The sequence below is a fragment of the Schistocerca piceifrons genome, chromosome 2 (assembly GCF_021461385.2).
Source record: "Schistocerca piceifrons isolate TAMUIC-IGC-003096 chromosome 2, iqSchPice1.1, whole genome shotgun sequence".
Taxonomy (NCBI): domain Eukaryota; kingdom Metazoa; phylum Arthropoda; class Insecta; order Orthoptera; family Acrididae; genus Schistocerca; species Schistocerca piceifrons.
In genome coordinates this window covers 237258582-237285954 of record NC_060139.1, presented here as the reverse complement: position 1 = coordinate 237285954, position 27373 = coordinate 237258582, and the positions used below count along the sequence as shown (strand labels likewise).

General features: G+C 43.7%; 1 protein-coding gene across 1 annotated transcript in view; it reads right to left on the bottom strand.

The window, feature by feature from the left end:
- Window positions 1-27373, bottom strand: part of LOC124775278 — a 271141-nt gene that overhangs the window by 58506 nt on the left and 185262 nt on the right. The window contains exon 3 of the mRNA XM_047250116.1: window positions 19193-19292. Coding sequence (XP_047106072.1) covers window positions 19193-19292 — 100 coding nt within the window. The remainder of the gene's footprint in view (window positions 1-19192; window positions 19293-27373) is intronic.

Below are 27373 nucleotides of genomic sequence, written 5' to 3'. Positions count from 1 at the left end.
TGTCCAATAGAATGTTTTTTCGATTTAGTACTTCCTCACTAATCATTCGACCCGTCCACTAATCTTTCTCATTTTTCTATTGCATCACAGTTCAGAAGCTTCTATTCTTCTCTGTCGCCCTCGTTTCACTTCTATACAAGGCTACACTCCACTCAAATACCATCAGAAAAGGTTTGTTAACATTTAAATTTATTTTTGATGGCAATTTTTCTTTCTCATAAACCATTTCCTTGTTGTTACTTCGATGTCTCATTTCTTAATCTAATTCTGTCAGCATCATCTGATTTAATTCGTCTACATTCCATTACCCTCACTTTATTGTTGTTGATATTCATCCCGTAACATATTTTCAAAACATTATCCATTACATTCAACTGCTCTTCCAGGGCTTTCGCTGTCTCTGACGGAAATACAGTGTCATCGGCGTACCTCAAAACTTTTATTTCTTCTCCCTCTCTTTAATCCCAGTTCCAAATTTCTCCTTGGTTTTCTTCACTGTTTGTTCAACAAATAGATTAAATAACGTCGAGATGGGATGCAACCGTGTCTCACATCCTAACCAGCCACAGTTTCCCTTTAACATCATTCGATTATTATAACTACAGTCTGGTTTCTGTACAAGTTGTAGATAACTTTTTGCTACTACCTTCAGAATTTAAAGGAGTCATCATTGTCAAAAGCTTTCTCTAAATCTACAAATTCCATAAATGTAGATTTGCCTTTCTATAACATATCTTCAAGATACGGTGGAGAGTCAATATTGCCTCGTGTGTTCTAATATTTCTCCAGGAGCCAAACTAAAATTTCCCGAGGTCAGATTCTATAAATTTTTCCATTCTTCTGTAAATAAGTTAATTTGTGTCAGATTTTGCAACCGTGACCTGCCAAACTGATGGTTCGGTAGTATTCACACGTGTCAGCGCCCGCCTTCTTTGGAATTGGGATTATTACATTCTTCTTGAAGTCTGGGGGTTTTTCGCCTGCCTCACATATTTTGCACACAAGGTGAAATAGCTTTGGAATGGCTGGCCGTCCCAAAGGAGCTCAGTAATTCTACGGGAATTTCGTCTACTCCAGGGGCCTTGTTCCGAATAATTTCTTTCAATACTATGTGAAATTATTGTTGCAGTATCCTATCCCCCATCTCCATCTCTCTCCTGTTCTTTTTGTGTAATATTGTTTCTGGGTTTGCCATTCTTATAGATCTTCTCTATATTTCTACCACCTTTCAGCCTTCCCAATTGTGTTTACTGTGGGCCTGACTTTTGAGCTCTTAATATTCATACTAGTGCTTCTCTTTTCTCGAAAAGGCTCTTGAACTTCCCTGTAAGCGGCATCCATCTTTCCCCTAGCCATGCATGCTTCTTTAGCCTTACATTTCTCGTCCATCCACCCCTGATTTGCTATTTTGCAGTTGCTGTCAATTTCATGTTTTAGAAGTCTTTGCTCCGTTTTGCCTGTATCATTTGTTGCCTTTTTATGTTTTATGTTTTTGTCAATCGGATTCTGTATCTCCTGTGTTATCCAAGCTTTCTACTAAGATTTGTCCTTTTGCCTATTTGACCCAGTGGTACCTTCACTATTTCATCTCATCATAACAAAATAAGAGAAATCAGAGCTCGAGCGGAAAGATTTAGGTGTTCCTTTTACCCATGTGCCATTCGAGAGTGGAATGGTAGAGAAGTAGTATGAAAAAATGGTGCAAATGGCTCTGAGCACTATGGGACTCAACTGCTGAGGTCATTAGTCCCCTAGAACTTAGAACTAGTTAAACCTAACTAACCTAAGGACATCACAAACATCCATGCCCGAGGCAGGATTCGAACCTGCGACCGTAGCGGTGTTGCGGTTCCAGACTGCAGCGCCTTTAACCGCACGGCCACTTCGGCCGGCTAGTAGTATGAAAATGGTTCGATGAACCCACCGCCAGGCACTTAAGTGTGAATTGCAGAGTAACAATGTAGATGTAGATGAAAGCTAACCAGTCGTCTTCTATTTTATTTCTTTCCCATGTTTCGATCAATCGTAGCCTAATGCTGCCGTCTAAGCTCTCAGCAACCTCTCATCGTTTCAGTTAATCCAGGTTCGATCTCCTTAATTTTCTACCTTTTTCTGTTTCTTAAGTTTTAACTCACAATTCATAAAGAATAAATTATAGTCAGAGTCAACACCTGCACTTGGAAATATCCTGCAGCTAAAAATCCTTTAGCATCATTTAATCTATCTGAAACCTTATTGTGCGCCCTGGTGCCTTCCACGTATACAGACTTCTACTCACACAGCAATTTAAGTTAAATTTTAAAGAGAAGCCTTTTATTTTGTCCACCACTTTGTTATTTTGAATCAGACGTGGATTTATCACTTCAGATCAGAAGAGAAATAGCCGCCAAAGCAGCAAGTGGAAGCAGGTGGCCTTGGACCAAAAAAGGCGCAATCGATTTCAACTGCTGGGAAGTCTACGGCCGGAGATTTCTCCTTTTCTAATGGAGTTATCCGTATTGATTACCTTGCTACGGTTAAATCAAGATCTGAAGATCATCACGCAGCTACTTTGGACTGATTGGACTGAAAATAAGTGATGAGGAGCATGGTTTATAAATGAATAAAAGAAATCACCTGTCGTCAGGCAAATACGGCAGTGGAGAAAACTGAGGGAATTCAAGTTTGAACTGTTGGACATACTCCTCGTTTACCAGGTTTCGGCCTCTCAGATTCACCTATTTTCAAATCTAAAGAAACTGGAACTGGAGATCGTTGTGAGTTCAATGAATTTATGACAGCCGTAGATGCCGTAGACAGGTATTTTGCAGACATTTTGTAGCAGGAGTAGAGCCACGTTCGACAAAGTGCATTAATTGATTTTTGCTTGTAGTGCATCACAGCCTTGATAAATTCAAAGAAAATCGTGATCAGTTTCACAGTACCTCCTTCAGTTGAAACAGATACTTAATTCAACACTGCTGGACAGTTATATATAATTAAGGTCCTCACCGAACCAGTCGTAATCTGCAGTTGCATTGGTGAGCATCAACTAAGATATTTCAACACTGTGCGCTGCGGAGGATCTATGGGGAAGCTAAGGATAATAAGAGCGAAATGGAAGCGTAGAAGAAACGCCGAGTTGAGTCGCCTATTGCAAGGAGACGACATTGTAAGGTTAATAAAAAAGTAGGGGTATGGCCTGGCTTGAACGTGTTCTTAGAGCGGATGCTGAAAGAATGCCATAAATGGTTTATGAATGGAAGCCAGTTGGAAGAAGAAAGAGAAGGAGACTACGGAAGTGGAAAAAGATGGGCAAAGAATCGCTGTGCAGAGGACAGAGTGGAGGGCGAGGCCCATACAGGGTTGTGACGCCGTGAGAAGAATAAGAAGAAGATTTGCAAGATATGTTTAGAAATGATAAGGAACAAGTTATGTTAGAGACTGAGTATACATAATCTTCTGCCACAAATGCTACCCTTTTTTAAGCGAAAGTTCGTTGTTCCGAAGAACTAATTTCAGGCTACATTTAAAAGTTGTTTCGTTATATGTCAGACATTTTATATTATTAAGAAATTAGACAATGGTCAAAGTCTTTTGTGGCTACATATGGAATTATTGAGCCACTGATGGCTTTAGTATTGTGTAATAGAGGTCATTCTTAACACGAACTGAATTTCCCACAGGTACTTGTTAAAATGTGAAAACAATATTGAACTGGAAACGTTTTTCCTAACTTCCTGCAACATATTATCTACCTGGCCTGAACCGGCTTTCGGCTGCTTAGGTCATCGTGGGGTACCGTGAAAAAATGAAGCTCAATGTGGTGTGCGTACTGTAAGACCTTTGGTACACACACCGTCAGATTGTTTGACTACTCTAACGAAGTAGGCGAGTGTCAGCAATATGTCTCGTGGTCTTATCGTGGCGTGTTTGTCTTCTGCCGTTAGGTCAGACGATAGAAATGCCACTTGCACGCTTAGAGTAGCAGGTTGACGGTGACCACCTTTAAACAGAACTTGATTAATTTTCACACACGTTTATTAAAATAATAACTAGCATAAAATTACGTAACTTGATTCTGGATGCTATTTACAATTGACAATCTGAAGTTCCTTTGGTCTTGGTACGTTAATCTTATTCTCACATATCTCTGCTACTTGACAAAGTTTCTATACATTTCTCTTCATGGCTATGTACAGGAATATGATAATCTTATTAGGCACAGACTGAAACTTGACTACAGACTAATGCAGACCAATGCAGACTGGTACAGACTAATGCAGACAAATGCAGACTCATGCAGACTGACTAATCGGAGGTCTGTACACTCGTTATATTACCTCGAGCGTTCAGGTATCACTGCGCGAGTGTGATCCGCGAGGAGAAAAGGTTCTACGTTAGCAGCAATCTCATTGGCTGCGTGATATATTAATACGCGGATCGGCGGAAGCAGAATTTGGTCCGTCTCTAAGACAGCGCCATCTCATAGTGCGGAGACGGACCAGCGCTTCGCCTGCGCTGTTGTGCTTAGTGGGGCGCGCTCTAGTGGGAAAGTTGTGTACGCGCTGACTACGCGGAACTATGTACACAACACTCTACGTAGACAGATGCTATTTAGTGCTTTTACAGAAGATGCAAAATATAAAAAAATGGCGACGTATGGAGAGTTTACAATGGAAAGTAGCACATGTTTATATCACGCCGAAATAGTTACTTTCAACTAAAAATGAAGAATAAAGTTTTTTATGTGTATATCGTTACTTTTAACAACAGGTGAAAAATAAAGTGCAATTGACAATTTATCTAACATGTGTGTAACTGAACTTACTTTAATAGAAGGGGAAAAGGCGAACTGGATTTGGCAGTTTAAAACCAAACTGAAATTGTGTCTCATTAGTTTATTGATTTTATGTATTTCTACTTTTCTTAACAATATGTAAAACTCCACAATCTACATCTTACGGTTGGGTCTCTGTTTAGCGAAGTTCCCGAAAGGTTGAATCTGTCTTTCCTAACTCCCAGCTTCTCCCATTTTCCGATAACCTAATCGCCTCAGCTCTGCCTGACTGACCAAAGTAGGTTCAAACTGATGTAGGTTGCAGTAGTTATGCAGAAATGAAGAGGCTTGCAGAGAATAGTGTAACGTGGATAGCTGCATCAAACCAGTCTTCGGACTGCAGACCACAACAACAAAAGCATTACTGGGAAATTCAGTTCCGTTTTTGCTTTTTGCCAGTATCCAATAGTTGGTAAAAAAAGTGAGTAACGAACAAATGTGCTCTGCGTATACTGTCCTTCAGATGTCCTACAGCGCACCGCTCACCTTCCACACACACACACACACACACACACACACACACATACATAGACACAAACACACAGGCAGTAAGCAAACAAAGACTTGAACCAAGTCGGGCGGCGCCTGTTGGCATCCGAGACGGGGTTTGAGCACTTAATCGGCTTGAGCCAATCGCGTCGCGTGGGATCCACTTAAACGGTGCTATTTATTACAACGTACCGTGCAAGTGGAACGTGTGTTTCAGACATTGTGTGGGACAGTAACAGAGCCGCTTCCCTCGTAAAGAAGCCAGTCACGAATGGCCTGTATACGGTACGTTCCGTACGATGTAGCAACGGAGAATACATTTCACACGGGGCTCCGGCATAATCCTGAGTAGTGACAGCGTAATCCCACGTTGTGCACCGTGCCGTGGTATGCAAGACGTGTCCGCTTGTGTGAGCCAGGCGATGATCCGCAGCTCAGCACTTTAGTATGAGCTCCCCTGGTCTGGACAAGTCTATTAATCGTACGGCATTCCGCGCAGGTCGAGGCTACAAAACCGTCTCTGACCGCTCCTCTTTGAACTGGCTCCAGAGAGCGTATACTCTCTCGCACTGCACAAAAAACGCCTAATTTTTCCCGGTAATTTACACTGGGAATGCCTTGTCTCCTGTGTTGACAGTTGTTCTTTCGTAAGATTCCTTCAGAGCTGGAGATTTAAGCCAAACTTTACGTACTATGTTCTGCTGCAGATGAGAATCATTCCACAAATTTACAGAATATGTTGCAGTTGCGTCAGGACTGTGGCTATGAAAAATAAAAGTCGTGGATTACGTTCACAAAATCACCGTATATGTTCAAAATAGTCTTTTTTTTTTTTTAATCAATACACAGCTAAAATCGTTTTAAAAGCGTTTGGAAAGAGACACTTTAGTTTTATTAATTGCATTTAGCAGTGCAGTACAATTTTTTTTGCCTGTCCTCAGCTTCATCGTAATTATGTCCTTTTACTGCGAACTTCAATTCAAGGAACAACCAAAAGTCGGCTGTGGCCAAATCCGGCGAATAAGGCAGGTGGTTTAATGACTATGATGCATTTGCTGGCCAAAACCTCTCACGCAGTCTTCGCTTTGACTGGGACATTGTCGTGGAGGAGTGTCCATGAAGCTGCCTCTCGGTATCTGGCTCAAATTCTATGAATTCTCACCCAGAAATGATGGAGGACACAAAAGACTTGTTGCCTCACTGCTCCACCGTCAGTCTTCGACAAGTATTACTCGCACAAACAAAGTTGACACACGGCGCAGTGGCTGATGGGAGCGACTGTAAATGGGAAACGCCTTTACGGTCGCTCCCATCAGCCACCGCGCCGAGTGTCAACTTTGCGCATGTAATATTAGACACATGCTGTTACATTCGAGGTCAGGACGACTGCTGCGCTGACCGGCCGGGGTGACCGAGCGGTTCTAGACGCTACAGTCTGGAACCGCGCGACCGCTACGGTCGCAGGTTCGAATCCTGCCTCTGGCATGTGTGTGTGTGAAGTCCTTAGGTTAGTTAGGTTTAAGTAGTTCTAAGTTCTAGGGGACTGATGACCTCAGAAGTTAAGTCCCATTGTGCTCAGAGCCGTTTGAACCATTTTTGAACGACTGCTGCAGTGAAACTAGCACTCTCACCCTCTACACTGCTGTTGTTGAAACTTCAGGGATCGTAATGCCACAGTTCGCCACGAGATAACGTTGGAGTTTGAAATTTCACACAAGCCGTCCTAACGGAACTGAGACATTGTGTATGAACTACAGATACGCCCGGATTCACACGAGAAGCACTATATACGGCTGGGCAACCTATCTGGCGAAGCGGTAATAGATTACAATGCCTGACAGAAAAATTGAAGCACACAAAAGACCTGGTTGGACGTCGATGTAATTTCGTACACTTGCACGTCATCGGCGGGTATTTAAACGATTAGAGTTGCAAAATTCCCTGTGACAGGTAGAATGGACACCGGAGTCCATTAATGTTGATCGTTTTAATGTTGTTGTCACTTCTGACAGAGTAAATGAAGGGCGTGAACAGTTTCAGATGTTGAATGATCACTGTGAAGGACAGAGTTATCAGCACGTGACACAGTTTGAAACGGGCCTCATCTTGGGTATCCACTGGCCTGGATAGTCGAATCGCGCAATATACAGAATTGTGGGGGCATTCAGATGTGACAGTGCTTCGTTGTTGGACTGTGTGGGAACGTGACGACATGCGTACTGGTCGTCAAGGCTTCAGATGACCACTTCTGATCGCCACCATGGAGCATCGCCGATTATGCACGAAGCACATCGTAACCCCTTCACATATGTGCCTGCTATCCGGGATCAAGTAATGGACTTCGTACTACACGACGAGGAGAACACGACAAGTGCCAAAACATACGGCTTCTCCGTAGACATCGACCGCTTCTGAGAAAACGACTATCAAAGTTTTCGCTGTATTTTAGATGCTCTTCAGCGGCGGTAAACTCCGCGCACCTGTTGGCACAGTAGCTAGGGTCGCGGCTGCTCATTTTTTGGGTCCAGTGTTCCAAATCCGATTATTGTTTTTTATTTGTTTTATTTCTCCATTTATCTACCTATGTCTGTAGTAGGTTTCGTATCAAGTTAGGGGATACAAGTCTGTTATGCCCACTGTAAAATTACAACTGGGTTTCTCAATAAGTGCTGTGCATGTGTGTATCGCATTTACGGAGTTTACGATCTCTTTAAATTCTCATATTCTTATATTTTCTTCTGATAGCAATTCTTAATTCTTTATATTATATTCTTATGTTTATTCTCCAGGAAGATTAGGTGCGTTCCCTTGGGTAATACCGACTATAAAAATATTCTAAACATAGAAATTCCGCACACCATCAGCACTGCGCGAAAGCAAGTTTGTCACATTCCTTCGTGTTAATGTCACTCACGAAAGAAACGTCGTTAACATTGCTGAAAATTTCGCGCGTTGTCAATAATTTCGCGGCAAACCATGCATAACGGATCATTTTCCGAAAACTGGAGCTTGCAATTGATTATGAATCAAGATACACTACAGGAATTTTATCGAAAATAATTTCAAATAGTTTTTCCGTTCATTTAATATTATTGTTTTTAATTCATTCACCAGATATGCAAGTAGTAGACGAATAAGGACAACTTTTCATGAGGGTATTTTCGTTCCGTCCTACAAGAAAATGCGTGCTTTTTCACCAAATTGAGGTAAAGCATCACCAGTGGTCTGTAATTAAAGATTTTCACAATTTGATTTGCTTTTAAAATAGCAAAGCAGTTCGTTAATAATTTGATGGTTTTTACTTATGGTGATTTCTGCTTGGTTTCTCGCCTACATCAGGAAAAGCAATGTGCTAGCAAGTCTTTGGTGTCTGTCTACATTGGACACTGATACTTTTACTCCAATTTTTCATTGCTCGTTAGACTACGAGTATCAGTGTCTAGTGAAGAAAGACACCAAATACATGCTAGCGGATTGCATTTTCTGATGTAGGCGAGAAACCAAGCAGAAATCACCGTAAGTAAAAACCAATTCCATGAACGAACAAAATGATAACGAACTGTTTTACGATCTTAAAAACAAATCAAATTATAAATATCTTTAATTACAGACCAATGATGATTCATTACCTCAATGAAGCGAAACGCGTCTCTCAAAAAAGAAAGTAAAAAAGCATTTTCTTGTAGTTGTAGCAACGGAAAGAAGGTACCCCTCAGGAATTGTAAAGCAACTACGGACAATACGGCCATACAGCTGAAGAATTTAAGGACAACTTTATTTCACGGAGTAATCTTCTACGGACATGGGTAGATAACAAAAGAAATTGAAAATAAAAATAATAACCAGGTTTCGAAACCGGGCACGAAAGTGTCAACCCGCAACGCTAGTCACTGTGGCACCACTCCCGTTGAAGTACACTAGTGTCCAAAATTAAAACAACAAACGGAAATTGTGCAAGATTGCGTTTATTTTTCCACAAAAGAGTATAAACAGGTGATGGTAAAGAAGAAACAATGTAAAGAATATCGAAGTAAACAACTGCATCATGCATAGCGGTAGACAAAAATGTTCTTCGTTTTTTCCAACTTAACGGATTTGCACACACATTCCGACAACTGGTTAATGTGCTCAGTGTAGTGTGTGACAACATCTGGCGCAGTGCGGAGCTGACAACGACAGGGCATGCTGTGAATGATGTCATCAATCTCATGTTGAGGTAATAACGCTCATTCTTCCTGCAGAGCTGCTGGCGAGTCTTGGAGAGTGGTTGGTGGATGCTGACGTGATGAAACCTGCCTCCCTAGTGCATTCCAGACATGCTCTTTGCGACTTAAATCGGGAGAGCGAGCAGCTCACAGCACCTCGCAACAACCGCAAATGGGGTCCCAAGATCTCGCCACCATACATGACATCAGTTAAACCTTACCGATTCATCCATACAATTTCATGAAGATGTGTTCTAGTGATCAAACAATCCCCGGCCACACCACCAGGGATTCTCCTCGACATCAGTCTCTTAATTTTTGGGTCTCTAAACCATGTTCCACGTTCCCTCCAGATACGAATCCGACGAGAATACTCACCGGACAAAATCGGGACTCATCTGTTAAAAGAACTTTGGTTCACTATTCGACCATCCATATGGCATGTTAACGACTCAACTCTAGACGTTCCCTTCTGTGAAGACGCGTCAGAGGTACAAATACAACACATCTCCGCCGATAAAGGCTACTCTGCCAAAGCCTTCTGTACACAGTTTGCCTCGATAGAACAAGTCCAGTGGATGCTGCGCGATCGGATGGCTGTTGCCGTGCAGTACTAAGCCGGAACCGTCGAGCCCTTACAGCCAAATAACGTTTCTAATGTCACATGTGGTCGGCCCCGCCCTGGTCTTCATGATACAGTTTCGGTCTATATAAATCGTCTCCACATCCGAGAAACAACAAAATGATTCACTTTTAGCCATCGAGCCACATGAGTTTGCGCGAATGTCCTGATTCCATTCTTCTTGTGGTCCTCCACTGCAGAGAGTCTGGTAGGTTTCTTCTCTGTGCCACACTGCACCGTCTGTGACTGTGCACACAGCGACTGTGCATGTGGGACTACCCGGAAAAAACCACCCCATTTGATAGGTGCTCTGACGTCATCGTGGACGTGGTTGTCCGTTGAACGGAATGCCATCTTCCATGCATAACACGATCGACACCTGTTGACAGTTTGTATGATTAAATCGTGAATTAGACGAAGGATGGGGAAATAGCGGTTTGTTGCTTTAATTTTGGACACCAGTCCATTTACTCCTTCAAAGACACATGAAGTACCTTGAAAACTTTGGCCGTTGCTGCGCTAGTATTAGTCCTAGTCGAAGGAAAGGGAAATTTTGTCAAAATTCAATGAAGGCGCGGTTGGGTGATGAAATCTGGGGCCACTGGCAGAGTGTGGTAAAAGTCAATAGCCAGCCTATAGCGGGCCAGGCAAGGTAAACATGGCACTCGCGGGTGCGAAGCTGCAACGGCAGTATTGTACGCACAATAAGTTTTGAGTGGAGAAACGACGAGGCAGAAACTGCAGCATTGCTTGAAGTTATTGCGATGCATGAGGTGGGGCACTAGGCGATTTGTAAGTAGCTGACATGTGGGAATTTATCCCTGCCATAGTTTCTGTCTCTCTCTGACACTACGTCAGAAGCAAGGGAAAAACTGATACAAATAGAATGAAATGTTCACTCTAGAGCGCAGTGTGCGCTGATATGAAACTTCCTGGCAGATTAAAACTGTGTGCCGGACCGAGACTCGAACTCAGGACCTTTGCCTTTCGTGGGCAAGTGCTCTACCAACTGAGCTATCCAAGCACGACACGGACAATTTTAGCTTGGATTAGAGTGTGCCAGGTCAGTCGAGCGTCGGGACGGACCTGTGTTGGTCTTCACTTATAGGGGCCAGTCTGGCAGAAATATTATAAATATTCTACGTAAACTTGTATTCTTTTTTCTGTGTACTTGTTCGGCCTATATTCCACCTCTGGGGACACAACACCATGGTGGGACAGAACAGCAGCCTGGAACTTGGAGATTGCATGGTCCGCCTAAAAGAGGGCAGTGACAGCAGTCTGCAGTGGGTTCAGGAGAGGCTCGGTTCCACTCGAGCCTACAGGCCACATTCGCTTCCCACCTCGCATACTGGGGTCCGGGTGAGGCGTACGCTGTGGGAGGCGCAGCGGCACTGCGACTGCACCAGAGACGGTGGCGGGTGTTGCCCTCCGGCAAGCAACACTAGCGGCAAGTTGTAGCACAACATCCAGGAGGGCACGGGCTCGAGTCCGTTCCTGTCCTGGCAGCAGCGGCGGCCCGAGGACCAAGGGTGACCAGTACATCCACCTTCGTCTCATGGTCGGACAGAGCAGGCGAAACGGGGCGGAGGGCAGCGAGGACCAGGGACTGTAGCAGTCTCCGGAATCGCGGACAGCAGCGCGGCGCAAGTCGCAACACATCGGCGGGCGGCGACCAGGAGAGTGCGGCCGACTTCCAGCGGGGCGGCCTTGATGATGGCAGCAGTGGCGTCGTCATACCAGGAGTCTGCTGAGCCAGCTGGACTCGTGGGACAGCGCGTGGGCGGCATGCCGACACTACACTTCACCCATCGAGTACTGTAAATTATCTGAATAAACGAATGCTACCGAATACCGCTGAATCACTCTGCACTGCCCCTTGACGCTCTTGAACTTGCTCAGCCGCCTGACAAAATATGGTGCGGCTTCAGCTCTGCCATCTGGAGTCCCGGGTTCAACACACCAACCCCGCAACACCGTCATTTGCTCAGAGACAGTCGAGTATCTACGGATAAGCAGAGACACGCCTTTGCTTATTCTGACTCCTGTTTCACTCAACGAAATTTCTGGGAAATCGGGCTATGACGCTGTGTTCTCCTCTCGAGTGTCATACCGCACCGTTAGCAGAATACTAGCAGCAGCTGGACTAGGAAATTACTGTCCAATGGATAGGCTGACGTTAACTCACAGCACAAACGTCTGCATTTGGATTGGTGCTGTGACCGAGAATCACGGACTGTTGATGAATGGCACTGCACTGTGTACAACGATGAACGCGGTTGTGCACTACCACGCATGACCATCGTCGGCGAGTATGGCGGCGACTTGGACAGAGTCCAAGTATTTTGGAGAGGCACAGTGGTATTGCTGGTGCCATCACGGTTTGGGGAGCTATTGGGTATGACTTAAGGTCACAAGCGGTAACGATTGTGGGAACTCTGACGGCACAACAGTATGTCATGGATATCCTGCGTTCTCTTTCGTTAGCTGTCATACGATAGCATGTTGAGGCCATTGTTCAACAGGACAATGCTCACCAGTAGCTGGCACGTGTCCTATGAAGTGTCTGTTTGATACTGAGGAACTTCCAACGTCGGAAAGGTCCCCTCATCTCTCCATATCGGCCATGAGTGAGACCAGCTGGTACGTCAACTCGGTCCCAGTGCCAGTACGCTGGATACCAAGCACCAGTTACAACAGCTGTAAGCCAACAGGCCTCAGCAGAGGACTTATGAAGACCCCCTTCGCAACTAAATCAGTGCATGCATCCAGGGCAGAGAGGTGCAACATTACACCGATGGCTGTGGGCTCATATTGCCAAGTTCTTTGGAAATTTGACTTGATACTGTAATCACTGAAACGTACCATTTCAACGCGTGAAGTTTCCTGCCGGTTCCGCCTACTCTTCTGAGTGCGTCACTTTTTATGTCATGCGGCATGTATACGCAAACCTTCACCGTGAATCAATCTGTTTATTAGTGAAAACTGTATCAAAATAGTAACTCCTGAGACTAGCTTTGACACAGACAGAAAAAGGCGGAGGACGACTTGAATTTATTAAAACAGGGAGATCCAAAGAGAAAGAACAGACTCCATTTGTTAATTACGGACAGACTATGAAAATAGAAAAACATTGTGCATGAAACTTCCTAGCAGATCAAAACTGTGTGCCCAACCGAGACTCGAACTCGGGAAGTTTCATATCAGCGCACACTCCGCTGCAGAGTGAAAATCTCATTATGGAAACATTCCCCAGGCTGTGGCTAAGCCATGTCTCCGCAGTATCCTTTCTTTCAGGAGTGCTAGTTCTGCAAGGTTCGCAGGAGAGCTTCTGTAAAGTTTGGAAGGTAGGAGACGAGATACTGGCAGAAGTAAAGCTGTGAGGACCGGGCGTGAGTCGTGCTTCGGTAGCTTAGATGGTAGAGCACTTACCCGCGAAAGGTATAGGTCCCGAGTTCGAGTCTCGGTCGGGCACACAGTTTTGATCTGTCAGGAAGTTTCATATCAGCGCACACTCCGCTGCAGAGTGAAAATCTCATTCTGGAAACATCCCCCAGGCTGTGGCTAAGCCATGTCTCCGCAGTATCCTTTCTTTCAGGAGTGTTAGTTCTGCAAGGTTCGCAGGAGAGCTTCTGTAAAGTCTGGAAGGTAGGAGACGAGATACTGGCAGAAATAAAGCTGTGAGGACCGGACGTGAGTCGTGCTTCGGTAGCTCAGATGGTAGAGCACTTGCCCGCGAAAGGCAAAGGTACCGAGTTCGAGTCTCGGTCGGGCACACAGTTTTGATCTGCCAGGAAGTTCCATATGAGCGCACACTCCGCTGCAGAGTGAAAATCTCATTCTGGAAACATTGTGCATGTCACTGGATAGACGAAGGTTCAAAGTTTTATGTTCACACGGACAGTATACCATACAAGCAACATGAGGATCATGCGTTGCCCGAGAAACTTCGAAACGGTAGTCCATATCATTCCACACACGAATCAACAGGTCCCTGTTTACTGAATAAACAGCTTCAACAATTCGATTTCTCTGCTCTTGAAGATCAACTGCCATAGGTGGTACAAAAATTCTTATCTTTTATATACCATAGATAAAAATTGCAAGGTGTGACGTTTGGTGACCTGGGAGGCCAAAAGCAACGAATAAGATCTTGTTGTCCACCTGTTCCATTCCAACGTTGTTGGGTGGTGATGCTGTGTGTGGTTTGGGAATCTTATGGGCGCCCAACGGAAAGGTTATCAGCGTCTTAACAATGATTAAAATAAACGAAAGTGGATAAGAACGAAAACTGTCGTACACGCATGCACACGAAATGACCACACAAGTACTCTGTCGCACATGCACTCCCCCAGGCACTAAAACCAATGAGGAGGCAAGATAGCTAATCTAGAAATTAAAACAGAGGGAAAACAAAACACAGAAGAGCTAAAAGAACAGCACAGGGAAATGTGACTGGCTGACCACTTACAAAAAACTTGGGTGAGCCAGCCACCCTGTTGACACATTAAAAACATCTCCCCAAAATCTTGTTAAAAACGTGGGACAATTCACAAAACTTTAAAAAGCGAACCACATTCGTTTGATCATTGCATAAAATAGACCGCAGATCCGCCGGCAAATCCGCTGCAGTCCGCTGGTCAGCAAATAAAATGCAGTCCAGTAAAATGTGGTGCACCGTGATCTGCACACCACAAGCACCACACATCGGAGGGTCCTCTCGCCGGAGTAAAAATCCATGCGTCATAGGGCTGTGGCCGATGCGAAACCGAGTAAGGAGGAGCTCGTCCCGTCGACGTGGCTGGAAGGAAGTACGCCACGGCCGAGTTGTGGGCTTGACGACACGGAGTTTGTTATCGGTCACTTCCCAGCAACACAGGTGGTGTTGTTAACATAACGCCGCACCTCAAGATGAAAGTGCCATGGATAAAAGTGAAATCATTGGAATCTTAGTGAACTTGAGGAAACAACCAGTTTTACGCCACGTCCAGGTATGATGTTCCTGTCACATTTTCTCCGAAAACGAGAAAGGTCCATAAACCTTGTGAACATAAACGGTACAAAAGACATTCAGTTTCGGTGGGTCTCATTTTCGACGAAGACGACAGTATTTTGTGACCCAAATTCTTATATCATGAACTTCACCCAATAGATGGAACGTCGACTCGTCCTAAAAGGCGAATCGTTCGGAAAAAGTGTCCTCTGCCATGTCCTCAAGAACCGAAGTGCAAAATTCGTACCTTCTGTTATTGTCGCCGGGACGTAATTGCTGCGTTACACTGCAACTGTAAGAGTTCATACGCAGGAATCGTTTCAGAACACGAGACATCGTTGTTTGAAGCAGTTGAAGTTCCTGCATTGTCTTTCTGTGGGCTTCCGTAAGCTCCGTGTGAACGATTCTCGGGTACGCTCGACATTTTTATCAGACGTACCTGGCTGACAAGTGCTCTTCCCTTTGTATATGCAACCATCTTCCAAGAATTCTGTGTGCCAGCTATAAATCTGTCATTTTACTGAAACGACTGCGGAATGCAGGTTGCACTTGAACAATGGAATCGACGGCGGAATGCAGGTTGCACTTGTACAATGGAATGACCTCGCGCAGATTCCAACACACAGGTTGATTTCTCTTGTGGTGTAGTTACCATGTTGCTACAAACAAAAAACAGTGCAGCTATGTCAAAACTTTGAACCTTCTTCTATCCAATGACATGTGCAATGTGTTTCTATCTTTTAGACTTTGTCTGTAATAAACAATTGAATTCTGTTCTTTCTTTTTGGATCACCCGGTATATGTAGCGTATATTATGCCTGTATATTCTAGGTCCTCCGAAACTGGACATCACAGTTCCAACACCGTTAAGGTAACATACAACAAGCATAAAACTGACATGGATATGCATTTCACCGCAGACAGGAGTAACGCCATGTACATTTTGTATGCGAGGAAATATATGTTTCATGTTTCAAATTCAGAAATTGCATCTGAATGTTGTTTGTTTGTGAGAACACCATATTAAGCCTCGCCTTTTTCGTAAGAAGGAGATACGACTAGCAGCTCGTGAAGGAATTAAACAGCGATAGGACCGTAATCAGTCGTGACTGCGATTCATTCATCAGCGATATTGCTACTCCTATTGTTCGAGATACCACGACTGCCATATGGAACTGATGGGTTCAGGAAGACCAAACTCAACGCCACACCGGATCCCAACGGCCCTTTGGGATTATCTGCCGTGGAGGACATACATACACTGCTTACTTCGGTATTACAAATTTCTGAATATGATTGCAGTATCAGCATTTGTGTGAATCAAGAGTGTTGTAGTATTTAGATTTGAGACGCAGCTTAAGCGCTTTATCCTTGTACGGTGTGTTTAAAAAGTCTCTCCTCTGTGCCGTTTGATTGTTAGCCGCGCGCGCAGTATGATTGTTCGCCTGCCTGAGTTACTTCCCTTCAAGTGGACTCTCCCAACATTCCACTGTTTCGTTTATCTCAGCCAGCCTCAGTAGTAGACCTAACGTTGGTGTGTGACGTTACGTGTTGACGTAAACGTTTAAGTTTAGTTCCTTTGTTCATTTGTTTCGTTTTTGTCACTGTTAAAATGCTAACCATTGAAGAAAGTGTGTTTTTAGTCGAAAAAGTGTTCAAAGCTGGCGGAAATTACACAGTTTCAGTTCGTCAATGATTTAATTCAGTTTTCCCGGTGACAACACTCCCACATGACGATACTGTGCGAAATCTGATTCACAACTTTCGAAGTAGGGTTCAGTGACAGATGCACCGAGAAGTGGTCGTCCTAGCGTTTTGTCTGAGGATAAGCTACTCGATATTTCCGATAAAATGTCCGTGAGTCCGAACAAGTCAGTAAGAAAACTCGCCCAGAAAATCGATGTTAGTGTCGGAACGGCCCACACAGCTGTAAGGAAAAAATTAGAACTTTTCCCATACAAAGTGACAGTCGTGCAAGAACTGAAAAATACTGAACATGGCAAGAGACTGCATTATTGTCAATGGTTCAAATCAACCAATGGAAGGGATATTCTTAATGAAATGTTTTTCACTGATGAAACGTGGTTTCATTTATCCGGGTACATGAACTCGCAAAATTCTCGTGTGTGGAATACTGCAAATCCATTGTGTATTCATGAGGAACCACTTCATTCTGTGAAAATCGGAGTTTGGATTGCAATTTCTAGACGTCGGATTGCGGGTCCCATATTTTTCAACGAAACAATAAACGCACAACGATACTGCAGTGATATTGTGTACCCATTCATAGGAGAACTTGTGTTAAGTGAAATACTGAACGTTTATTTTCAACAAGATGGTGCAACCGCGCGTACAGCTCGCGTTTCAATGTCGCTGCTTGCTGTTGTTTTTGGTGATCGCACAATTTCTCAGGAACTTTGGTCTCCACGATCGCCTCACTTAACACCAACTGTCTATTTCTTCTGGGATGCAGCCGTCCAAAGCCCATCGATGAATTGAAAACTGCAATATCCACTTTCACTGCTTCTGTTACAGAAGAAATGTTACAACTTGTGTTTGGAAACATGGTTAGGGGAATTGAATTGTGCATTCAACAACAGGAAGGACACTTTCAACATTTAATGTGAAAATTTGTAAGTAAAAATGAATATTCAATAAATTAATAACTTGTATTTCACTGACAATCAGTTTAACTTCGGTATATTCACTGCGGCATACGACACGCGCGGCTAACAATCATACGGCATTGTGGAGAGACTTTTTGAACACAATTCAAAGTGCATCGAGAACATTCCGTCCTGTGACCTTCCTAATGAGCTATTTTGGGAAGGTAATGACTTTTAGAATATGAAAAATTTTGAAGCTCAGTGTTTAGTCAGATTATTTATAAATTAGTACTCTGCAGCTGTTTGGATGGTTTTTATCAAAGTAAATGAAGCAATATCTATATTTAAATTATATCTCAATATGTTTTTAGGGTTCCATGTGTCCAAAACAGAGCCCTTCGTTGTCCTCCTGTCTGTCTGTTCGACTGTTAGGAACCCTTTTACTAAGGAATAGGTAGACGCATCAAGCTCAAATGTATGTAACATGTCAAAGTCTATGGTCACTTGTCAGAGGAAAACTTTCAAGCTTCTAAGTAAATTCAGTCAAAAGCTACTGCGATTTATGTCATACATTTTGATACTCGAAAACTAGCTCATCAAAACCTACAGCTACTTGCCGTTGTAGAATCATTAAATTTGGCAAGAAGCAAGGTTTCACAGTACAAGTAAAGTAAGAAGATCTGGAAACTGTTAAACTGTAATTATATCACCTAAAACATATCTTTTTGCCATTGGAACATACAATGCATTGCTCATCCGTCAAAAGCATAATACACGAACGTTACTGCGTGCAAACATAAAACGTAAGTTCTGGTCATGTTATATAAAGTAAATAATAATATTTTATTAAGTCTTCTATATCTATTTATATAAACTGAAGTCCCTCGCTCGCTTCTTTTTGTATATCCGAGGAACTACTTAGAGATTTTGATACAGTCTTGGAATTTCCGAGACTGATATCTTGCCAGTATTTCTATCGAAAACAGTGGAAAATCGTTGTAAATCACGATTCCCAGGATGGTTAAATGATACATATATACATAATTATGTTTGTACGGAACCCTCAGTGCGCAAGTCCTACTTAAATTTAATTTTTTTTGTTTATATATTTACATTACGAGATCATGGCTGCAGCTACATTTCGCAAGAAACCTCTCTTCCCACTGTTAACTCGAGAGACTTTAAACTAAGCATTATAAAATTATACAAGAACAGACGTCGAATGTAGTATCGCAGTGTTTATTATTTAATTTACCGGTTTTATATGCCGACAGCTGAGTGCGCAGACTTTTAGTGAAGAACATGATACACAGCAAAAGCTGTTGTACTATCCTATACGCGAACTGATTCGGCACTGAAACATCCGACACACCCTCTAAAGCGCTACAACAGTTACTACCCAGTGATGGAAGTAGCAGAATTGTTTGTATAGCACAATAAACAAGCAAACAAACGAACCGTAATCGGAGGCGTGGGCGTCGGCGTGGGGCGACTGCAGAGACCTCTGCAGCTCGCAGATCTGGTCCAGCGTCATCTGCAGCAGGTCGCGGGGGTCCTCCTGCAAAACAAAAGTACCTCGTAGCACTGCAGGCACTTCTAAATGTCGAAATTGATGGTTTACAAATTTCCGTGTTAGCAGTCATGTTATCACGTTATCTTCATACGAATTTTGGACAACTTCGTTCATTGTCTTCGCCAGCTGTCGAGTGCAGATTTCGTTGGTCACAGATATGATCCAGGAGCAGAGACCACGTTTGAAACCTGACGAAGGCAAGGAAGGAATTTGTCAAAAATTCAGGTAAAGATAAAATAGCACCTCAGCTGGAACCCTAAAAAATGATAAGGCAGTTTCAAATAGAGTTTTCTGTTCATTCAATTATAGCAGGTCGAAACAACATCTTGTTAACACATAGAAGACGGATTCCGAGTTTATTCGTGTTTCGCACGCCATCTGTGACGGACTCGCAACTACTACACGCTGCCTGTAGACTTCGTCCAGTTAGATGTTTACACCCGTAGCCAACGTGGCAAATGCAATTGCCTTCATGTAATATAGTCCGATCCACAAACGATGGCCGTTCGCGCAGGTCGACAAACGGTTTAGATTGCACTGTTGCCGATTCCAAGCGACAGTTACAATACGCGCATACATGCACATCTACATCTGTACTCTGCAAACCACTGTGAGGTGCGTGGCAGTGGGTACGTCCGTATGGAGCGCGGTAAGAATGATTGTAGAATGCCTCTTTGCGTGTAGTAATTATTCTAATCTTATTCTCACGATCCCTAAGTGAGCGATTCGTAGGGAATTGTAGTACATTCCTAGAGTAGTCGTTTAAAGCCGGTACTTGAAACTTTGTTAACAGACTTTCTCCGGATAGTTTACGTCTGTGTTTAAGAGTCTGCCAGTTTAGTTGCTTCCGTATCTCTGTGACACTCGCCCAAGGATTAAACAAACCTGTGACCGTTCGTGCTGCCCTTCTCTGTATACCTTCAATATCCCCTGTTACTCCTATCTTGTACGGGTCCCACGCATTTGAGCAATATTGCAGAACTTGTGGCACGAGCGATTTTTAAACAATCTCTTTTGAAGACTGATTGCACTTCACCACTATTCTAGCAGTAAGCCAAAGTTTACCACCTGCTTTACCCACGACTGAATCTATGTGATCATTCCATTTCACATCCCTGCGAAGTGTTACACCCAGGTATTTGTCTGATTTGGCCGATTCCAACAGTAACTCATTTATACTATACTCGTAGGATACTACGATTTTTCGTTTTGTGAAACGAAAAATTTAACATTTCTGAACATTCAGAGCAAGTTGCCAATCGCTACACCACATTGAAATCTTATCGATATCTGACTGAATATTTATGCACCTTCTCTCAATGCTTTTCACTTAATAAAAGTGTGCATTCTGCAAATTAGTCTCTCACTTGCTTGAGTAGAATTTGTCTCTTACCACCACCATCAGCCATGACAATTCGCAACAAATGGAAAAAAATTCAATAAATACACTACTAGCCATTAAAATTGTACACCAAGAACTGCAGATGATAAACAGTTATTCATTGGACAAATATATTATACTAGAACTGACATGTGATTACATTTTCACGCAATTTGGGTGTATACATCCTGAGAAATCAGTACCCAGAACAACCACCTCTGGCCGTAATAACGGCCTCGATACGCCTGGGCATTGAGTCAAACGGAGCTTTGGATGGCGTGTACAGGTACAGCTGCCCATGCAGCTTCAACACGATACCACAGTTCATCAAGAGCAGTGACTGGCGTATTGTGACGAGCCTGCTCGGTCACCATTGACCAGACGTTTTCAATTGGTGAGAGATCTGGAGAATGTGCTGGCCAGAGCAGCAATCGAACTTTTTCTGTATCCAGAAAGGCCCGTACAGGACCTGCAACATGCGATAGTGCAATTTCCTGGTGAAATGTATGGTTTCGTAGGGATCGAATGAAGGGTAGAGCCACGGGTCGTAACAAATCTGAAATGTAACGTCCACTGTTGAAAGTGCCGTTAATGCGAACAAGAGGTGACCGAGACGTGTAACCAATGGCACCCCGTACCATCACGCCGGGTGATACGCCAGTATGGCGATGACGAATACACGCTTCCAATGTGCGCTCACCGCGATGTCGCCCAACACGGATGCGACCATCATGATCCTGTAAACAGAACCTGGATTCTTCCGAAAAAATGACGTTTTGGCATTCGTGCACCCATGTTCGTCGTTGAGTACACCATCGTAGGCGCTCCTGTCTGTGATGCAGTGTCAAGGGTAACCGCAGCCATGGTCTCCGAGCTGATAGTCCATGCTGCTGCAAACGTCGTCGAACTGTTCGTGCAGATGTTTGTTGTCTTGCAAACGTCCCCATCTGTTGACTCAGGGATCGAGATGTGGCTGCACGATCCGTTACAGCCATGCGGATAAGATGCCTGTCATCTCGACTGCTTGCGATACGAGGCCGTTGGGATCCAGCAGGGCGTTCCGTATTACCCTCCTGAAACCACCGATTCCATATTCTGCTAACATTCATTGGATCTCGACCAACGCGAACAGCAGTGTCGCGATACGATAAACCGCAATCGCGATAGGCTACAATCCGACCTTTATCAAGTCGGAAACGTGATGGTACGGATTTCTCCTCCTTACACGAGGCATCACAACAACGTTTTGCCAGGCAACGTCGGTCAACTGCTGTTTGTGTATGAGAAATCGGTTGGAAACTTTCCTCATGTCAGCAAGTTGTAGGTGTCGCCACCGGCGCCAACCTTGTGTGAATGCCCTGAAAAGCTAATCATTTGCATATCACAGCACCTTCTTCCTGTCGGTTAAATTTCGCGTCTGTAGCACGTCATCTTCGTAGTGTAGCAATTTCAAAGGCCAGTAGTGTAACTCGCTAGGATAACGTTGAATGCTCGAAATGGGAACAATATTCACAGCAGAGCGCTTAGAACACTACTGAACGCTCATTGGGTGTCGGAGAATGCGTGACGTAGAGGCGCAGAATAAGCCTTAACTTGACTGCCATCGCTTTTGACTCCAACTACAGCAGAAGACGATACAATTGCACCTTGGGAGTGAAAACGCTTCGGTCAGAGTATCGCGAATTTCCATCATGATACCTCACGAGGACACGCTGAAAGAAGTATATCCACAACTGTCTTAAAATAATTCTCAGCGCCGTGCGCATTCCCTAGTAACCGTGTAATTGTGTAGTTTAACGTCACCGCGTGTTTTCGATAACGGCCACTGGAGGCCAAGTGCTATAATACGCTGGTAGAGTAGTACCTTTTGCTAATTTAGCATCGTAAATGTATTTTGATATTTCGGACAGTACAGAAAACGGAAGGTTCAAAAATGGCTCTGAGCACTATGGGACTCAACTGCTGTGGTTATTAGTCCCCTAGAACTTAGAACTACTTAAACCTAACTAACCTCAGGACATCACACACATCCATGCCCGAGGCAGGATTCGAACCTGCGACCGTAGCGGTCGCACGGTTCCGGACTGCGCGCCTAGAACCGCGAGACCACCGCGGCCGGCTAAAACGGAAGGAAACGAAGTCTTGGAAAAATGCTTTCGGAGGTTTTCGCCGACGAATAAAGCCCGCGCAACATACGGTCGACGATGCACAGTGACTAATTTTCGTCCGAAGTTTTTTCGTTTGTTTGTAATGGGAGACCGACAGTGTTTTAAAATAATCATTTTTGCGGTACTTGTACCTTTATTTGTTAGGCTGATGATGACGTGCCCATCATTTCGTTGACGGTCATAGTTACTGTGATATTTACACGAAAGTAATACACTGCGCGAAATTCGAAAAAAAAGTTTGCAATGAAAAATAGGAGCCGCTATAATTTTTCGTTTGGTGCATATTACATAATATGTTACTGTATATTAAATGTAGCTAACAGATCGAATTTTTCTTTGGACTTGGGAGGAGGTCTCTATCTGCCACCAATCTCGAGAAAATTGATCTGATGTAGCACATTCGTTTGCGATCGCGCCGCGCTAGCGATAAAGCCACAGTGAACTATCCACAACATTCCTCACATTTCATAAACGGTTTGAGATATTGAAATGAGATTTTGGAAAATGATAGCAAGCAAAGAGGAAAGTATTTTGCCATGTGGTTATTAAATACAACTTCAATATTCCACCAACTACAGACTCTCCCGATCAAAGAATGTAACTTTTAAGGGCCATCGATAGCTAGTGAAACGAGAAATGTTGGGAGTTTTGGAACAACATAAGTGCAGGCATTACATGTTTATTTTGTACCGAGGATGTCTTTTTCATAAGCTACTGACCTTACTTTTTCTCAGTTTCTCACTTAATAAATCATTGTTTCGAAATTCTCTCGCATTTGCATCTGCACAACATGTTAGTGAGGTGACACTGTGTAAACTCGGTTATGTTTTGGCAAGAGAAGCAAATTTTAAGATGGCAGCAAGAGAAATGTATAGGTTCTATTCAAAATTAGCGACTCGTGACGTTTCTCTGACAGTTACAAACGGTTAACAAGCCAAGCGAAAATAAATCGCTGCGTTTTCAGCGTGATTCTTTTTAGATACCAACTAAAACAGAGGTAACAGATCTCTCTGAATGGTCACCATGCATTTTACAAAAACTGTGAGCGTTGGCTTTAATTTAGAACCGCACTTCCCCTCAAGCACTCGGCTTTTCCCCTACAGCATCTGCCCGTAACACCCCCCCCCCTCCCCTCACGCGCATTTATCGGCCACGATATTCAGCAAAGACTCTATTCAGATGTTCCTAGTGAGTTTGAGGAACTGGATAATACTGTATGCAGGAATATATTTATGGCTCTGTGGACGAATCCAGTGATAGTTTTAGACCTATAAAGGAGTGTAAGGTGGCAATGTTATCAAGTGATTTCGACGATAACGATGGTGGTTCCGTTCTTATGAGTGATACGTGCTGCCATAATGATAACCATGACTGGTGAAAAACTGACATTCAGCCACACTTTCAACCTTTTGAAGGTCACCCTGTGGTCATTTCCTACCCAGCTGAATGTGATTCTGTAGCATCTAATGTGGCCCTGTTGCCTCTGTGATTACCCGATTGTTTGGTGACGACTAGTTTTAACTGTTTTGGAAGACGATGTACACTATCATGATCAAACCTCAGTGAAACGTAAAGCTTCGCCCAAAGCACTCAAGTGGACTCCTGTTACACAAAGAGTCATGAAGAAATTCCTTCGCCCAATTATTCTAGTGGGACAAACAAGGAAAGAGAGATGAAAAGATTATTGGTCAACATACCCTCTAATAGCTACCCCAGTATTTTCAGAGACCGTGAGTCGCAATAGATTTTGACTGGACATTCTGGCACTTTAAGGAGAAGACGAAATTGAAAAATAGCTCTGAGAGACTCTTCAAAGTTTAGCTAGCGCTGGATTATATCCTCACTAGATTCAGGACACTTTACAAACCAAACCAACAGTTCTCTTTGGGCGAGGGGACGATTCCATGGAGAGTACACCTGAGGATTCGAACGTACAACCCTCCTAAGATTACGAAGTATGGGTTACTTGTCAGGATGGAGAGCGCTAAGATTACGTAGTATGGGTCACATGTCAGGATGGTGGACAAGAGTGACACAGGCTGTATCTGCAGTATGGAGATTTACAATGGTAAAGGGAAGAAATTGGAAGAATTTATTCTCTCAGTTCTTGGTCCTTATAAACATAGTTGGTCTGTTTTGCTTATTCATGAGCTAGACGAAATTTAATTTTAGGGTGCAGTACACTGTGACACTAATCATGGCGATAAAAAGGTAGAGTTGGTAAGAGTTTTTCTTCGGCTAGTGAAGTTCTTTTTGGAACTGTGGAATCACGCCCGACAAAGGAGCAAATCACGAAGTCGGCCCGCGGGGGTGATGGGAGAGCAGGAGAAGGGCTAATTTTTCAATCAGACGCAGCCCTTGTTAGAAGGCGCGCGGCCGCCCGCGGAGGCGGAATCAATTTGGGGTCGGCTTGTGGCTGCCCCACTGCGCCGCTGCTGCCGCCGCCGGCGGACAATGTAAACACGCGGCGTGCTTTTTGTGGCGTGTGCCAGTTTTTAAATGGTCGCTATCATCATTAGGCATCGCGTGGAAGGGTTGCGCTCGCAGGGTGGCGACCAGCATTCCGTATAGGCGCTGGGGGTTGGGAACATGTTACGGTCGGCAGATGAGGCGCGTCTACAAGAGAGAGAGAGAGAGAGAGAGAGAGAGAGAGAGAGAAAGGGATTCCGGCTTGCCCTGTTACACCACTCGAATTGTATTCTCTTGTTAATTTCTGTTTTTTTACTGATCTTCTTTCGGTGTGTTGTACGTGTCCGACATCAGTTCAGCAAAGAGGAAAATGTTTTTACATCACGAAGCATACGGGCAGCAACGGTGGAACGATATTCAGCGAGAATAATGACTCGCCTGTGTGCGCATGCGCGTAGAACAAAGGACGACGCTTTCGAAAATAAGTGCATTGCAATGTGCAGTATACAGCTTGCAAGATCTCGTATGTTAATTTTATCATTCCAACAGTCTCAAAGCAGCACGCTACAGCCCGATGTTAAGTAGTTGGCATTTCAGAACTAGCAGCTTAGAGCGGTACTCGCATTGTTCGTCTCACACTGTGTTGACACTTCCGCTGCGCAAAACATCGTGCCTGCCAGTGAACGAGGAAACTATCTCGGCCTCAAAAACTTCACCTATTTCAAGAATAAAGTTAGCTCCGGCTAAGAAGAGATTTTTGAGATGATTGGAGACAGTATAGAGATCCATATCACATATTAATTTTAGAAACTTTACATGCTTTTTTAAGGGCAGAGAGACTAAACTTCATGCTATCCACCAGTTAAGTATTGGTATAAAACAAAAACCTGGTCAGGTGCGAGAAGGACTCGCGCATTGAGAGTCCCGTACAAACTTAATTGTGTATATAGTCAGTTTATCCTCTCCGGAAATCGAGGATGTAGACGGTTTTTGCCCGTTATCTCCATTCATATTAGGAAGATATCGGTTCCAGGGATTCCAAAACGTTCGAGACAGTTTTAATTGCAAGTCTTAAGTTGGATAACTAATGATAAAAGAAATATATATAATTATAAATTACAAATTTCGGATTTTTCCCTTTACTTGTACCGTGAAACCTTGCTTCTTGCAAATTTCATGAATCTAGGTCAACGGGAAGTACCCTACGGTTTTAATGAGTAAGTTTTCGAGTATCACACTATGTGCCATAAATGGCGGTATCTTTTGATTTTATTGACTTACAAGGGAACCTCCCCATCGCACCCCCCTCAGATTTAGTTATAAGTTGGCACAGTGGATAGGCCGTGAAAAACTGAACACAGATCAATCGAGAAACAGGAAGAAGTTGTGTGGAAATATGAAAAAAATAAGCAAAATATACAAACTGAGTAGCCCATGCGCAAGATAGGCAACATCAAGGGAAGTCTGAGCTCAGGAGCGCCGTGGTGCCGTGGTTAGCGTGAGCAGTTGCGGAACGAGAAGTCCTTGGTTCAAGTCTTCCCTCGAATGAAAAATTCACTTTCTTTATTTTCGCAAAGTTATGATCCGTCCGTTCGTTCATTGACGTCTCTGTTCACTGTAATAAGTTTAGTGTCTGTGTTTTGCGACCGCACCGCAAAACCGTGCTATTAGTAGACGAAAGGACGTGCCTCTCCAATGGCAACCGAAAACATTTGATCGCAAGGTCATAGCTGAACCGATTCTTCCACAGGAAAACACGTCTGATATATTCTATAGGACAATGGTGACGGCATGTGCGTCACATGACAAGAATCTGTTGTCGACCCACCTAACTTGTACACTTGGCGAATGGGTAAAAAGATTCTTCTACCTTGCCCGATTTAGGTTTTCTTGTGGATGTGATAATCACTCCCAAAAAAGTGATGAAAACATAAGAGTTTGTCACATAAACTGCAACAAATGAATGCAACAGTTTCACAGTCGCACAGTTTTCCCTGTGCTCTCTCAAAACATATGTTTTGTTTCGAGGTTTGTTTAGGTGAAGCGTTTCCATACTACGGCGCAGTTACCTCGCATCGGACGGACGGACGGACAGATAGTAATTGTCT